This window comes from Colletes latitarsis, chromosome 10, assembly GCF_051014445.1.
Source record: "Colletes latitarsis isolate SP2378_abdomen chromosome 10, iyColLati1, whole genome shotgun sequence".
Lineage (NCBI taxonomy): Eukaryota > Metazoa > Arthropoda > Insecta > Hymenoptera > Colletidae > Colletes > Colletes latitarsis.
In genome coordinates this window covers 16,130,841-16,148,374 of record NC_135143.1, presented here as the reverse complement: position 1 = coordinate 16,148,374, position 17,534 = coordinate 16,130,841, and the positions used below count along the sequence as shown (strand labels likewise).

At 41.6% G+C, this 17,534-nt stretch overlaps 1 protein-coding gene across 1 annotated transcript in view; it reads right to left on the bottom strand.

Moving 5' to 3' along the window:
• Positions 1-11,131, bottom strand: part of LOC143346373 (uncharacterized) — a 107,745-nt gene extending 96,614 nt beyond the window's left edge. Inside the window, exon 1 of the mRNA XM_076774419.1 lies at positions 10,455-11,131. Within this exon, the coding sequence (XP_076630534.1) occupies positions 10,455-10,515 (61 nt within the window). The 5' untranslated portion in view covers positions 10,516-11,131. The remainder of the gene's footprint in view (positions 1-10,454) is intronic.
• Positions 11,132-17,534: the final 6,403 nt, after the last annotated feature.

Below are 17,534 nucleotides of genomic sequence, written 5' to 3'. Positions count from 1 at the left end.
AAAGTAAAACTTCCGGGAGACCAATCGGTGAGACAAAACTGCTTCTTTACGATTGGCCTCCTTCCACGACAAATAAAACTCTTCGGTGATAATAAATTTTAGAACGAAGCGATTCCTCCATACGAATTTATTTCTCTTGTCTAATCACTTGCATTAGCGTTTAGAGAATAATTTATTTTCCAAGTAGAGTAGTGGACGTACAAGTAGTCTGTATTTCACTGTTTCGATCTTTGATTTAGGCTCGTTTAGAAGAAATATCAACTGCATTCGAGGTTATGCAACCCCAATATTATATTACTTAAATCAAATTATTACTTATTACAGAAAAATCGATAACTGTATAATTTTATAATGGCTAAAATTCAATGGTCGTCGTATCCATAGATTCTCAATTGTCTCCAAGTACGTGAATTTTAATTTAATCGATGTAATATAATATTGAATGGACGCAGATACGTAATCTTGAATATAATTATAGCATCCTCTACATGAAATTTTAACACGTGGGTTACAGGATCGCCGAGTCGCGTACTCGCGTGAGCGTTTGGGGTTTTTCGAGATGTTTTTAACAACGACGGAATGTACAAGTCCGGAAAGAATTTCGCTCGGAGAGTGCAAAGGCTGGCGAACAATACAGACGCATAAAACTTCCGACCAGTTTGTTGCGCGAAGGAAGCTGGATAACCGCGAAACTATCTCGCCCGTGCTAGATTCCAGCCTTTCTAGAGCCTCGACATTCTGCGTGATGCTGCTATACGACTCGCTGGCCAGAACAATTCGCCAGACTTTTTGCACAAAGACCTGATACGAAATTTTTAGTTACTCTTCACGGTCAAGTAACGAATACCTGCGAAACTATCTCATCAAACAGAATAAAATTAACTTCTCGTTCGTAACTGTGAACTGTTTCTTTCTGCTATATTGAGAATGGTTTGAAAATGAGTATATGAGATACAGATATGAATAATACTATTTGGAGAATAATTGAATACAAATGGAGAACGACTACTTCCTGCCTCCAGTTTTCAACTCTGATTGAGAAGTTAGTCCTCAACGTCATTAAAAAAAATAAAATTTCTATCTCAATAAACAAACCATGCAAATGGTTTCCAAGTTTCATTCTCGTAGTTTGAATGTTCCGGTTTTCTTGCGCTTATTTCACGAATTTTTCGTTTGTTCTTTCATTCTTTTTTTGTTCTCTTTCTCCTTAGTCAATAAACCTCCCTGTAACTCCTCCTATGGACTCTCCGGCGGCGAAAGTGTTGACGATAACCGCGGACGTGGCGTTGCTGGCCGGTCGGGGAATTTTTGGGAAAATCGAAACGTTCGATCGGTGGTTCGAGTGGCGTGTAAATTCCGTTTTTGGTTTCCGTCTCTGTCCGGGCGGGCTTTCCGCCACACCGGAACGTCGATAACGCCCGGAATCTGAACGAAATAATAGGTAACGTTCGGGAAGATTATCGACGCACGCGGTACGAGCAACTAGCATCGAACAATGCGACGACGAATCGAGGGGAAACCGCGAAACGCACGAAACACGCGGATCCCGAATGCGCAGACAGCAATCCCAATGCATCGCACACGCGGCCAATTCGCCGTCCGGTTAGATTATGCAGCTGCTTGCTCGTCCCACCGAGGCGAATGATACACACGCGGACCTACGCTGATTACCGTATATTATAATTTCATGACGCCAGACGAACCGGCATTCCGCGTATCCGACCGCATACGAGATAACGTGACCGATGATTTTATCGAAAGATTATCGTCTAGTCGCCGGAAACCGTCAATTCTGACGCGCCCAAAGAATAACCTTGAACGCACGATTAAAGTCACAATTGTTAGGCCACCGATTCGGAATCTAAATTATCGGATGTGACTTTGCTCGAGAATTCTTCGTGGATCCAGCCTTCATAGATTCAGAATTTCCCCTCGTTGTTTTACTGAGAAACATAACAAAACTAGGCTGAACATCAAATTTAACACATGAAATCAAAAGTAACAGGTTTCATTTCTCTTAGGAAGACTAGCACGTTTCATAGTTTCCATCGAAAACTATCATGTTCCATACTCACCTACAAATACTACGTTACACAGTTCGCCGCGAACAGTAGCATATTTCGAACACCGCAGCGAAGAGTAATACGTTTAATTTGTCTCGCGAAGAACTGCTGAAACCTGCTAGTCTTCGTGGCGGACTGCTGAAACCTGCTAATCGAATGCACCGTGGCGAATGATATACACGCGGACCTACGCTGATTACCGTATATTATAATTTCATGACGCAAGACGAACCAGCGTTTCGCATATCCGACCGCGTACGAGATAACGTGATCGATGATTTCATCGAAGGATTATCGTCCAGTCACCGGAAACCGCCAATTCTGACGCGCTCAAAGAACAACCTTGAGCGCACGATTAAAGCCACAATTGTTAGGCTCCGTTTACAGATTCGGAATCTAAATTATCGAGTGTGGCTTTGCTCGAGAATTCATAAATTATTGACAAATCAAGTATGCAATCTTGGAATATACAATTTTTGTATCGCTCTGCTAACCCACTGTTCGCTTTGAAGATCAATCTTTTTATTCTCCGGTCCCACACTGAAATTATAAGTTTCGATGCAGCCTTGGGCCGCCATTGCGGATTCGCGAATGAGATTAAAATGTTAAAAATAGACGATCACGAACGGTCGCGTGAGTTTTCTGATTATTGAATCAGCAATTATCACAGCTAGCTTAATATCGACCGGCCATCCAAGTACCGAAGAGGGCTATCGTACAAATTTTTAGGGCAAATCCTACGTCGCGAGACTGCGATTAAGATTACTTAGAAGGTTTCCGAGACTGTCGGTACGTTGTATTAATCGAAGATTGGAAGATTTGTCCCGAATGGGCGGAGCTTCTCTCTTGCTTCGCGTTCTTTGCAGAAAACAGTACCTATTTGTATGCGATAGTATATTCTAAGAGATAATTTTATCATTAAACAAGATACTAAACCGAATTCACAAAAAATAAATCACTCGTCCAAGCGAAGTTGCATTGTGGGTGGAGTCGAAGTGTGGGCGGAGTGAAGACATTGGCGGAGTCGCGACATGCGCAGAGTTGAAGTTTCACCAGCTTTAAAAGTAGAACCTAGTACGAACCTCATGACATCTGACGGGCCCGATTCCATTGCAAGAAGCGAGGCACTACTGCAATTAAATATCTCGAGAACCAAGAGAGGTAAGGAGAAAGGCTCAAATACAAAAAAAGCTTCGAGAAACCGTGTAAAAAGTTTCCCAAGCCCCAGATGGCGCCTCGGTGCCCAAAAATTCTCCAATAAAATTCATAAAATTCTCAGACATCGATGCTTCGAAACGAAAAACGTCTCGCGCGGATGAAAACCTGTCCGACGAAGACGGGGGAGGATAACGGCAAAGCCGAACGTCCGTAAGCGCGTATCAAAATGTACAAAGCAGGGATCTGGGTCATCCGTGAGAACCGATGATTTATTATGGCCGGTCGCGCGAACTCCTCGAGACGCGGATCCCGTAAATTTTTTCCTTCGGACCTCTCCTGGCACCGGGACGCGACCTTTCATCGAAATTAACCGCGTCGAGAGCGCGCCAGGAAAGGGATATATCGAACGAACCGTTGAGGGTCGTCGGATGTATGCATATTTCTTTCTCTGCCGCCCTCTCTTGGGCGTATTGACGTCGCGACATGGGCTTAAAAATATTACATCCCGCCGGCAGCTATATTGTAACCTCTTTGAGGCCGGAATGTAAACGCTGCGCCGGGAGAAACGCGTAATTCAGGCTCCTGAATCGGGGTCTTTGCGCGGCAAAGAACCCCCGAGATCCCTTGTGAACGGATTTGTTCGTTGGACGCGTTTCGACTACTTTGAGAATAAATGCGATACAGGGACGGTGCTAACGTTTACGTCGGAACTGTTTCACCCAGACAATGGCGGAAAAGAATAGCCTCGTGGGTGAACGTCGTCACGACAGAGTCACGTGACACCAGAACTTACGCGACTATGACTCCCCCGTCTAAAACACCTGCGGAAATAAGACCGTAACTTTGCCCCCAATACTGAAATTTTTAGACAATTTTGTTCTGGACTTGTAGTTTATATATTAGTTTATATATAGACTTTGTATATTTCTTTTTTAAGATTTAAACCTGTTTACTGTACTTGTACCTCTTCTTGTTGACATATTTCACACAATCGTGTCGTATCCTAGATACGAAAATTTCAACACACCTTCCTCTGTTCTCTTGTAAGATACAGTTTATTAAAATCAACGCTCGTTCACTGGCGTTTCACGAAACATTCTGCGAACAAGAAAATCATCGACGTGACACAGCGGCCATTCTTCGCCTATGTTTGAAGGAGTCTTTGGCCGTCGACTGGCTCGACGTTAGTCGTTTTCCCTCAAGGGATGTTTTATCTCGCCGCAAATCGCCGGAGCATCGTGCAGGCGAAAGCTGTCTCCTCCTTCGGTTCTAGATCTTTGTGAACTGACCCCGGCACAATACGACGCTTTAACGCCAACGCCACCCCCCCCCCCCCTCCCTCCGACTAGGCAATCAGGTAATGGAAGCTCGGTGAAAGGTATCGTATCACTTTTCTGCTTTCCCCCTCTCCTCTTTCTAACCCATTCTCAGCTCATTTCACCGTATTCTCCCCTATTTTTCCGTTCGTAACATCTAATAAGAGCATAACGCGAACCGATCGCTCGCGACCCTACTTTCCGCGGACTCTAATCATTCTCACAGGCCGACGCTTCGTTCCCGGGAATCTCTCTGTTCCGCGGAGGTAATAAAACGGTACGGCATCATAAATATACAAACCGCAAACCCCCCCGGACCTTTATCGTTTTATTACCCTCATCGACTTCGCAGAAGTGCTCTACGGGGTAATGGAAAATCTGTCCTTGTTAGACAAGGACGAAAAAAAGAGATCTGGTTCGTTCAAACTCGACGAGAACAATCAGAAATCTGTAAACATAATTAATATCGACGAAGAGTGATGACTAGTTTATTAAGATTAGAACTACCAGACGTTTCAGATTTATTAAAATGTCCGACCCAGAATGACTGGCCATTGATACAGGGATGATTTCTCCTTCTCCTAATAATACAAACGTTTTCTTCAACGAAAATGTTTGACACGTATATGTTTTTGTAAAAGTTATACTGGGTGAGAGTTTAAAAAAAAATTGATGATTTACATCTTGAGAAAGGCAATTAAAGCATCTGATCCAATGTGAGTCGAGTTTCCTTCCAATTGCAAGTAGAATGTTAGTATATTGGGTCAGACGTTCTAGGTAATCTTCGTGAAATGAATGACTATGTAAAAAATATTTGAAATTGTGCTTATTTATGCTATTACAGTTTTCTTTTTCTGCCTATCTTGGTAAAACTGTGATCTATTGACTCCCGTCTGACCAGTCGTAGGGTTACTCTACTTGAATTTTTATAATAGAAAGTTTTAAGTGGAACCTGATCATCAAACTGGCGATTGATACGAGAATAATTCCTCTTTCTCCCGACGATATAAACGCCACGATGGGCGTTTTTTTACCATTAAGTGTGCCATTGCAAACCCTCGTGTATTGCCCGCGCGAACTATGTCCTTCGCGAGAGGATAGCACTCGTCGAACGTCACTCTCTTTCGAATAGCTGCATGGAAACGCGTTTTCCGTTCGACTTGTTGTTCGAGCGCTCTTTAAACTCGAACTCGAACGCGTTTGGGGTCAACCTTTCGACGATCCTGGATTTCACGACGATCGCCACATGCTCCAACAAAACATTCAGACCCCTTTTCTATTATATACTGCTTCGACAATGGGAAAAGGATTGGTCTTCGGAAGAAAGAAATCTGTAATTGTGTACATTATAAAATAAATATAAAGAGAAACAAATGAAATAACAAATTTCAAGTTACCTCAGTTTCTCACAATATTCTGATCAAATACAAGACGAGTACTATGTTCTAACATACACCTAAAATAATTCTCAATTAAAACCGTAACAAATTCCGAATTTTAAATCGCCGTCGTATCGATCACGGCCCGCGAATGGGTTCCTTATTAATGCCTCTAAAGACGGTTCGAGTGGGCTCGTTGACGTGCTTTTAATTCCCCGGGGTCGCTCGAACCGATATTTATCGCGAGATCTTAAACGATCGAGCCCTCGATAATCCCTCTTTGCAAATTACGACACTTAGAGACAGCTTAGTCCAGAAAATTTCGCCCCGGGAAACGGTGTCAGTGCGTCCAAACCCAAGGAGCACCGCAACCGTCCGTCGGACCGTAACCACGAACACCTAAAGCATTTCCAGCGATTCATCCTGGCGCATCAGGATCGTCCGACTCGGTTACCAGGCTGTTTAAAACGATACAGCAACGAGGCAGACGGCGATAAATTGGCACCCGTTATTCCCCGGCTACTTTGCGAAACCATGAATCCCGGGATGGTACTCACAATGAATTGATTCCACCGTTCGCCTCGTGGAAGCATAAAAGGTAACGAAAAGTTCAAGCTCTTTTGGCTATCCGACGGATACTGCAATTAACGCGGTTCCTCGTTGTCCGGTATCTCTCCTTCGATCGGACCAGCTGAATGCAAAGATGATTTTCTAGAACTGAAAGGATGATAGAAACAGTCCGACTCGATATCTTTTGTCGACGCTGCCTTAAAGAAATCTGTTAACGAGACGCGGACGGTACGAATACGCGATCGTTGGATCTGTTTGTTTACCGTAAATAAAAAGGAAGCGTCCATCTTGAATATTTTTCCATAATAATACCGTTTAAAAAAGGAAAAGGCTGTTCGTTGTCAATTAGCTTAATGCCCCTAATTTTAGATTCGCTTCATTCTTTTCCCCCTCTTTTTCTCAGTGTCTGTCGCTCGGAGAACAGTCGAAAATTCAGTTGGAACTGTCCCTCCCCCAACCCCCTGTGCTGCGCGACTAATTCGATTAGATCGTAAACTTCGGGTTGGAGGTAATGCTATTCATTATGTGAGTGGTGGGAGGGGACGAGAGAGTCCTCGACGAGTTTCGCGGATCGTCGCGAGGACGTTCCGAGCCTATTTCCGCGAGGATTGTTCGGCTCGTCGACGATAAACGCGAAGACGGCTGAACTGATTTCCATGTCGAGTTCCGCGTTTCGAGCCAGGGGTTTCCAAACACTTTCAACCACCATTATCTGATCAGGATGACGTACCATCGATTTCAATCTTGGAATGATAATATAAAACTGAAATACTAAAAGATACATTACGTAGGAACGGTACAACATTATCGAGATCATTTTAGATTTTTTTAATGGAACGTCTTTAAAACTCCAACGAAGATGTAGTAAAAGATGTACATTTTGTGCAGAATGTAAAATTTTATTGGACAATGAACTTCGATGTGGCATACGATGATGAACCTTGTCGCCGGGGAAAGAATTCGGTCATTAAACGAGGGACTACTGTATCTGAGAAATGAACTGAACAGTTTAATAATTTGATAGAATGCTTAATAAAGAATGTTTAACGCGGGAATAGTCGAATGGTAAATAGTAATACTTGTAAATTTTAGTTGCCCTGTTTTAATCGGGACACCCTGCTTTTACGACTGTTGTGACTTGTTTTACATTAAGAGAACGTTCGATTAAACTCCAAAGCGATTTAACGGTTTTAGCTAGATTAAAAAATGCGAAGGAAAGTTTCTGGATCAGCGATGAGAAAACTCTTCGTAACTCTGGGGGTAAAAGCAAAATTGTTTTTCATCGGATTTACCATTTCCTACTTGCTCGAGTTTGGCTTTATCAAGTTCTCCGGCTGCTATCAAAAACTCATAAACGTCTCGATATTATGAAGGGAGGCAAATTTCGCTTACTCCTAACAACACTACAACCAGATTCTCGAAGGTTCATGCTTTGCATTCACCTTATCGATTCTAATAACCATTACCAACATTACAGCAATATATTTGACACGCCAACATATATCTTTGCTTTTAATTTTATGCCTTCTATTACTGTATTTTATTATATAATAGTCTACATAAACGAACTATCAGCATACTGTTATTTTTATCAATTAACAGCAAGTATGCTTTGATCAATAAGATCAATTACAGATTTGTAAAAATATATTTTTCCCGAAAGCAAATATATTTCTGTGAATATGTAGTCGCTGTTACGAATCAAAAATGAAAACAGATAATTTAAATATATTGCCAGTTTAAAAACAGTCTCTAGTTTAATTCACCACACTGACACCGTTGAGGAACGATCGATAAAAAGAGAATAACGCAATCGGACCACTGACATTGCCGAGGTAAATCATACGATCGTAATCTAATAATCCACTCCCGAATGTTGGCATCCTGACCCTCGATAAATGTAAAACATTGGTCCTCCACGTATGTATAAGGTCAAAACGTAGATTTCTTTATCACACTTCTCCGGAAGGCACAATTATCGTTTCTCGTAACCAAAGAATTTATACTTTCGATCATGTTCACACGCACTAAGGGCGAAATAATTTTTGAAACTACCATTTTATAACTAACATTTTGTGTTCACCGTACAAACATTCGATCGCCTAATTATTTCGACCTTCCGTCAATATTTCCGATAACTTCGTAAGCCGATTTTCCGAAGACCGTCGACAGTTTTCGCGAAAATCTTTGCCGCGGAGCTTTCGACGCCCAGCAAAACAGCGTCTCGCGAACGCGGGGAACAGACTCGAATAACGAATCGCGCTAATTGGACGCTCGACGATACTCGGCTGAGAGCTGTTCGAACGTCGAATCTCTTGAAACTCCTCTTCTGGAAGTTCTGGAGAAGTTGGAAAGATTGTCAGATATTGTACGGGGGAAAAAGAAAGATCAGTCCCTTATTCAGACGAATCTGGTACCATAAATAAAAACAGCACGAACGGCCTAAGTTTTGCTTACGAGGGTACATCCCCGAATGTAAATCGCCATTGTCGACGAAACTTTCGCAGAAAACAGTTTTTACGAAAATATTCAACGCGTATATACTTTTGCAAAAATTATACTCGGTGAGAGTTTCAAAAAAAATTGATGATTTACATCTTGAGAAAGATTCGCTTGTTAGTTAGAGGCTAAACGAGAGGCAATTAAAGCATCGGATCCAATGTGAGTCGAGTTTCCTTCCAATTGCAAGTAGAATGTTAGCATATTGGGTCAGACGTTCTAGGTAATCTTCGTGAAGTGAATGAGTATGTAAAAAATATTTGAAATTGTGCTTATTTATGCTATTACAGTTTCCTTTTTCTGTCTATCTTGGTAAAACTGTGATCTATTGACTCCCGTCTGACCAGTCGTAGGGTTACTCTACTTGAATTTTTATAGAAGAAAGTTTTAAGTGGAATGTGATAATAAAACTGACAATTTTGTTTATATGGCGTATGGAAATATTGAAAACACATGCAAAATGTATATATTATTCAAAAATTAATGTAATATTAATATTTTACTTTGCATAGAGGTTTTGCATATTTTTCTCAAACTCGTATACTGAATAAAATTCACAGTCGCGCGATAATAGGAATAAGAAAACTTCTAATAGTGCTGGATACAGAAATTTTCAAGCGACAATGTTTAGAGAATCATCTCCCAGTTCCAATTTGTTCCTCAAACAAGTTGAAAATTGAGTTTACAGTAATTTTTAGTCAGTCATGGGCCTTGTGAATTTTTTTCTACAATGTATTGTATCTGCATTTGCCTGGCCACACACGGGTACGTTCTACTTGTTCTCATCCGACCGCCCGTAGGGATACTCCACTTGCTCCGGTACAATAGTAGAAAGTTCACCAGAACGTTCGACAAACACGATTCTTCCTACAACTGATCTTCGCTTTCCCCTACAATACATCGAATCCTCTCAAACCTGAGCGACGATTTCCACGAAGCAGAAAAAGAGAAATGTGATACAAAATGGACACTACATCGTGGGACACCCTCGCCGGACACACTCGCGGTCGTTCCCCGCGGCTACGGTTTCTCCTGCGACAGGAGCCACGGATGTAACGATTTTATCGTACGACAAGTCGATCTTACAAAGTGCAACCATACCTGTACTCAGATACAACGAAACCTCCGATCTCCAGCGATACGATGGAGACTCGTCGTTCAAATTTTAGCAATTTTTTACGAAGTTACACCACAGGAAAGACGTTAAAAAATTAGATACGTCTCCTCGCGGTTTTCAGGTAATAAAATTTGACATAAAAATACACTTGACCGTAAGAGGGGACGCGACACTTCCGAATCCGATTCCAACCGCTGAACACTCGTTTCCTCCGTGGAAGCTTCGAGAGATTACGCGTGCCCCGACGGTCCCCCCCTCCCCCCGGCACTCGGGAAATATTTTTTCATTTTTCGATCGCGCGACTCGTCGTAGGAGAAATCGTTAATCCCGCGGTAGCGGCTGGAACACTCACCGATGCAGACGAAGAGCGCCGCGAAGAAAATCGGCGGGAAAGCCCTCGAGGACGAAAACATCCTGACGCCGGTAGCGAGCTCGTACTGCGAGGAGGACTCCGTCAGCGCGGACCGAGGATCCTTCCGGGCAGGAGCCGCCCAGAGGGGTGGGACCAACGATGCCCCGCGAAACGAAAACAGAAAGGAAAAGGCACTTGCGACCGACCCGGTCGGTTCACGGCGTGTCCCCTCGATCCTCGATCACCTGGATCCGTTCCCTCTACGCGTAGCTTGTGCACGAACGATCGCGTGGATCCGTGATCCGCGTCGGCGATCCGTCGAACCAACTCTTTTCCTCTCCCCTTTCGGTCGATCGATCGAAACAAACTATTCCCGTCGAATTTTCCAAATTTTCTCTCCGTTACGCCGGTTTCCAATCGTGCGCATGGGCCTCGATTCCTTATTTTTCAACAAATTTCGTTCGCCTTTCGTTTCTCCTCCCCCGAGAAAGGTTCTACGACGACACTCGAAGATCGAACGCGAATCGGTCGGCGATGTTCGATCGCGGGGCTACGTAAAGGCGCGTCCTGACACGTACGTCTGTTGCGGCGCCGCCGTCGGACTGAGTTTCTACGTTACGCTGCAGCAGTGGCGACGCGACGCGCCTAGCCTAGCCTAGCCGCGCCGCGCCATCCGCGTCGTCGCGCGCGCTTATCTTCCGCACCTGTGTCAGCCCCCCCGATTTTACGGCCGTGTGTGCGTGCATGCGCCCGCGCCACGACGCCCGAAATTCGGCGTGCTCCCTTTCATGGCCTCCTTCGACGTGCCGCAGCTGCGATTTTCTGCGTTCGAAGCCTCCTCGAAATAACTGTTTCGAACTATCCCGGCCCCCACCAATCGTAGCACGACCGAGGCTGATTTTTCAGGCAAAAACTAGTCCGAAAAATATGCAATAACATTTTTGTGGACGACTTTCCGTTATAGAGATAAACTTCCTACTGATTTCATGAAGATACGAGGGTCGTTCAATAAGTCTTTAGAAAAAAATAGAAAAAGTTCTATGTTGGCGTCAATGTGTAGAGAGACTGTAGAGTGGTGTCTGGGTCTGTTGAGTATAATCCGGAGGTATTTGTTTTGTATGACCTGTATTTTGTGGAGATAAGATTTGGGTATAGTGCACCAGACTTGTGCACCGTATGTTATTATGGACCTAATGCAGGTTTTATATAATCGAATTTTAGTGGCTAGTGAGAATATTGAAAAGTCGGTCGAAGAATGTATATATAGCAACGGAGGGGTCGGTCGAGCGCTTGTGAGAGCGCGGTCTCTCTGGTGGCGAGCATAGGAGGTGACGCCACAAATCTGAGACTCTTTTGAGGATATGACTTAGGGGGAGTTCCCCTAGGACACTTAATGTGCCCATTTTTCGCAGTTGTAACACGCAAATGGTTTCCAAGTTTCATTCATTCGAACTATTGAATCTTCTAGTTTTCTTACGCTTATTTCACGAATTTTTTGTTTGTTCTTTCATTCTCTTTTTGTTCTCTTTCTCCTTGGTCAATAATTTATTTATTCACATTCATATTTTCTTGCTCTTGTTTCAGTTCTCTTTTCCTTGTTATTAAGTAAGGGAGATGCTTTCAGAATTATTTTGAGAATATATAATAGTCTGAGAATATATTCCTATCCAACAAAAAATCTACACAACTTTCGAAGAACTTCGCCGATATATCGTGCATAGGCATTTCCAGCGACTTTCGAATGATTTTATATAAATTGTTAACGTTTCGATACCAGGCATAGCCAGTTACGTAATTCGCCCTGGGTTTTGTAACATTTCATCCGGCAAAGTTATTTAATTATTATTTTATCGGTTCCCGTCAGAGTTTCCCGCTTATCGCATTATTCAATGCGACGCAAACGCGCGACGCTGTACGTGCGTCGATGCTCAAAGTTTAATTAAACAACCATGATTGTAAAACCATCAAAACAAAGAATTTCTAAATACTATCGAAGCGATGCAGAAAGTATCTTTTTCGACCTTTTACTCCATACAGCAAAACTCGTATCGATGTTTCCTTGAAGCGTGTTTAACCCCTTAACGCTCATATCTTTTGGGTTGACCAAGAATGATCAGTTTTCTTTATTGGACTTGTTTCTAAGCTATATAAAAATGCAATTTTTGTCAATCACAATGTTGTATCTAACGTATAATTTGAAAGAAAACAAATATTGTCATCCCTTAAATCGTTAAATTAAACAAATATCATTTTTTAAAGCAGTCAGACTCGGCCATGAGCGTTAAGGGATTAATATCATTTTTTTCGCCATCCATAAGATTTCTTCGATGAAATCCGTTTTATGTCATGTGGACTTTAATTTCAATCTGACCTTTAAATATATATCAAAATATTCCACCATCGTCTACCCAAAATTAAATGTATTCAATGAATGGAATCACGTCAAGACACGGAACGTGATGTTTCGCGAATAAACTCGACAGGGACGTGAAAAGTAAGATAGGTATTTAAAAAAAAAAAAAAATAGAAAACTGAAATTCGTCAACGTGATGTTTGGCGAATAAATTCGACAAGGACGCGTGAACCGGAGAACGGATGAACGGCATCGATCCCCGATCGGAAGGGTAAATCATTCTCGACGGTCCATGTTTCTTCGACGAAGCCAGGAACGCGTTTAATTTCCCTGCAGCGCGTTCCCGTAGATATCCACCGTTTACATATCGAGTCGCATCAACGTTATTGCAGTATGCATTCACGCGGCAGTTATCGGCCCCGTATACACTGTGCCCGCCCTATGTGCATTATACACAGGCAACATTGTGCCGTCCGGCATCAATCATGAGATTTCCTGCAGGTGAACGCAGCCAAAGGTTTCCACGTTTCCCGCGTTCCCGTCGATCGATCCCCGTTTCTCGAAAAAAAGGCTCAACGTCCCACGTGATCACCATAACGATCGTCTTTTCTGCGTGGACAAAATTCTTAAGAACAATCAGACCCACGAATCGAAGGTTCTCATCGATATGGAAAAATTTTTAATAAAACAATAAATCATCCCCCGCCAGAAAAATCAATTTTGAGACACGAAGGACACATACAATAACGCGATAATAACGCACGTTCGTTCGAAGATACGCAAATTGCAGTTATACGGGAACAATAGATCCGCGTCTTAGTACTTAGAAAATTACTGCGGCGTGCCACGATTCAGGATTTCGTGAATATCGAGGGCCAACGTGGACCACGTCAAATTGCGTTGCAAGTTAAATCACGCGGATCGCAATGACAGATTATGGTAATCGTTTACACTAGGGACTCCCTCGCGTATTGCAATTATTTTAATATACAGGGTGTTCGGTCGCCCCTGGAAAAAATTTTAAAGAGAGATTCTAGATGCTAAAATAAGACGAAAATTGAGAATATCAATTTCTTGACTGAGGCTTCGTTGAAAAATTATTAAAAAATTTCAAATTATTCTGAAAAAATTATTTTTGGTTGCGGGGGCCAAATACAATCATTTTTGGTCATTACATATACTCCCGAAATCCTACTCAGTTTCGAGAAAAAAATTCATTACCGAAAATCTAATTTCAGACCAGAAATGTATGCCCGAATTTTCATGCGAATCTTTAAAACGTCATAACTTCTGAACGAATTGGACGATTTTAATGTTTAAAAAAGCAAACTACGCGTATTTTGGTGGGGAATATGTACAAATCGCAAAAATATTCGAAAAGTTGGTCCTTGACCTCGCAAAATTAGAAAAACCACATAAAAATGGTCCAATTTTCAAGCAGTCATAACTCCTACAATTGTGAATATATTTCAATGAAACTTTTTTCTGAAGTAGAGCTCATGGGTACCTACAAAAAAGTATTAGACAACTTTTCTATAGGGTGTCAAACAAAATTACTAAAAATGAAAAAGTAATTTTTAAGAAAAATCGACGGGGGGTAGGTGCCTAAATTTTTCGACGAAAAAAAAATTTTTAATTAATTCTGAAAAAATTATTTTCGGTTGCGGGGGTCAATTACAATCATTTTTGGTGAATAGACATACCCCCGAAATCCTATGCATTTTCGAGAAAAAAATTCCTTACCGAAAATATAATTTCTGGCCAGAAATGTTTGCCCGAATTTTCATGCGAATCTTTAAAACGTCATAACTTCTGAACGGATTGGACGATTTTAATGTTTAAAAAAGCAAACTACGCGTATTTTGGTGGGGAATATGTACAAATCGCAAAAATATTCGAGAAGTTGGTCCTTGACCCCGCAAAATGAGAAAAACCCCATAAAAATGGTCCAATTTTCAAACAACTATAACTCCTACAATTGTGAATATATTTCAATGAAATTTAGTAGGGAAGTAGAGCTCATGGATACCTACAAAAAAGTATTAAACAATTTTTCTGTACAGCGCCAACCAAATTTATTAAAAATAAAAAACGAATTTTTAAGAAAAATCGACAGGGGGTAGGTGCCTAAATTTTTCGGCGAAAATGAAAAGTGTCAAATCGTTTTAAAAAAATTATTTTCAGTTCCGGAGGTCAATTACAATAATTTTTGGTGAATAGATATACCCCCAAAATCCTGTGCATTTTCGAGAAAAAAATTCAGTACGGGATGAACTTTAAACGTTAATAACTTTTTAACGAAGCCTGCATCAACAAATTGGTATTCTTGGTTTTCGTTCTATTTTGGCCTCTAGAATCTCTCATTATAATTTTGCCAAGGGGTGGCCGAACACCCTGTATATTGCAGGGATTCCTGAGTATTCTGAGCATAAAAAATAAATGTTACGAGGAGTATTCTCTAATTGTAGCGTATGGTCAAAACAAGTGTTCTATTTGGGATGCGTTAATAGAACAAACGTACCACATAGGGACTGTATTTGCTATTTTCTGATTAGAATGACTCGTTATTATCGTTTCAAACGCCACTACGAGTTCCCAGCGCGGATTACTCTTATCAACGAAACGAACTGAAACGATTCACAGATTGCTGCGAGACAGTATACAGAGAATAGTCAACAGAGTCGTAGATGAGATGTCGAGAACTGTTTAGAAACAGTCGAATGGAATTAGTCAAAATTCCTGCAAGTATTACGGGAATACAGTTTGCTCTCCTCCGGTGACCCCATATTCAAATCTGATCCAATAAAGCAGTGTTTCTCAAACTTTTCTATCCATTTAAACAACTCACGTGTCTTGAACTAATTCCGCTAGAAAATTTAGTCTAATGAAAATCTTACTCACTGCGTACTTCCAGTCACATCCGCCCATAATGAAAATTCGATCCAATCATGAATCCACAATTATAGTTACCCGGTCGAAGTTTCGTGGGCCACGTATGTGTTGAAACGAAAGAAGACGAAATAAGGGACTGTAGATTGGAAGTTTTGACAAAATAAGCTCTAAGAAAAATTTGCAAGAATAATATAAGAACAATGGAATAGGCCTTTATTAGCAATGGAGTTCACGCTGAAATACAGAATATTTAACAGTAGACTAAGAAAAATCTGGGATAGTCCCTGCGCGAATTGGTTCGAACTGCATTTCCATGCGAATAAAAACTTGGTTCTTGAATAATACACGCTCGAAAGTATTCCTGTCGACTTTATTCCTGTACTTTGAAGGGTAAGCTTGAAATTTAAATTACTACTGCGTGATATTTTTGGCGTGGTCCTTCAAAGAAATGCTTTGATGATTTCTCTTTTCACCGTGACTGGCAGAAACTTGTTTCGGTTTATTTTCGACATACTTTTGCTATAGATGAATAACATATCTAGATGAATAAAATTCTTTGATGACTTCTACCTAGACTATAGCTCACAGTAGACAAATTAATATAACATTAAAAGTCAGAAAGTTACTCTTAAATAAATCAATGTCGTATGATACAATAAAATTACGTAATTTAAAATATTACTCCGTGTACTCATTTTCTGATGATTCTAACATCGAAAATCATTGCTCGTTTACAGAATAAATGAAACTATTGTGTAGTCGAATAATGTTGTATAAACAAAAATTAGATTAGAAGTTCTCTGCCCTCGATTCGTTTGATTTGCAAGCAAACGCGGAACACGACCAAGGCTACCTTGTATATTTATTCGCCGTTGCATTAATACATTCAGTTTACCGCAACTGCCGTGCATAACGCGTCGCTGCAACGCGCTGGTAACATATCCCGTTTCAACTAGCTTCTGCAACATTAATTTATCGCAGAAGCGACGATACGTCGCGACAAAGCGAAATATTTTCGAAACCCTGACCGGACGGAATTATTTCTCATGGGTTTTTCCATTAATAAATTATGCAAGCGTAAATTTTATATTCGTTTGATGGAATATATCGTGGCGAACGGATACGAAGTGGTAATTTCTAGCTGTCCGAAAAAAGGGGTAACGCGTCGGATCGATGAGTGGCGAAAGAAAAACGAAACCCATGAATGCATGTTCGATGGCACTTTGACTCGAGCCTCGCTAGAATTGTAGAAATGCCTCGCAGCATTCCAACGGGAAAGCAACAACCCTCGTCCCTTTTCCAACGGCGAACTTATCGCGAAGTCTATTCTCCTCTTTTATTTTTCGTCCCGCGTTCTGACCCATATGAGCCCAGACGCCAGCGGAGGACTTACAATATCTGCTTCCAATTAAAAGGAGCGGAATTGGATCGCGTTAAAAAGAGGCCGACTCCTTCCCCCAGGACCGAAGGGAACGTCCACGAGGGTGAGCAGAAGGGCGAAAGAGTCTCTCGGCTCGACGGACCGCGAGCAACTCTGGATCTTATCGATTAACCCTCGAAAGACTAAGGGGTTGTCGAGGAAATCTTAAACACATGCTACCCTTTGCGCTCCGTAAAAGCTCGTTTCTTCTCACCGAACGATCGAAAAAAAAGTTTGTTTCCATTTCAACCTCGCGCTTTGGCTCTCTGCATCGAGGCAGCGAGAGATTCAAAGAAATATAGAATATAGGTTACGAGGCAACCTTGTAGCACATAGTCTGCTGAAATTGATATTGAATAAAAATAAAAGTAGCAAACAAAGATGTTTGCCTCTAGTTTTATTCAATTTTGTTCCC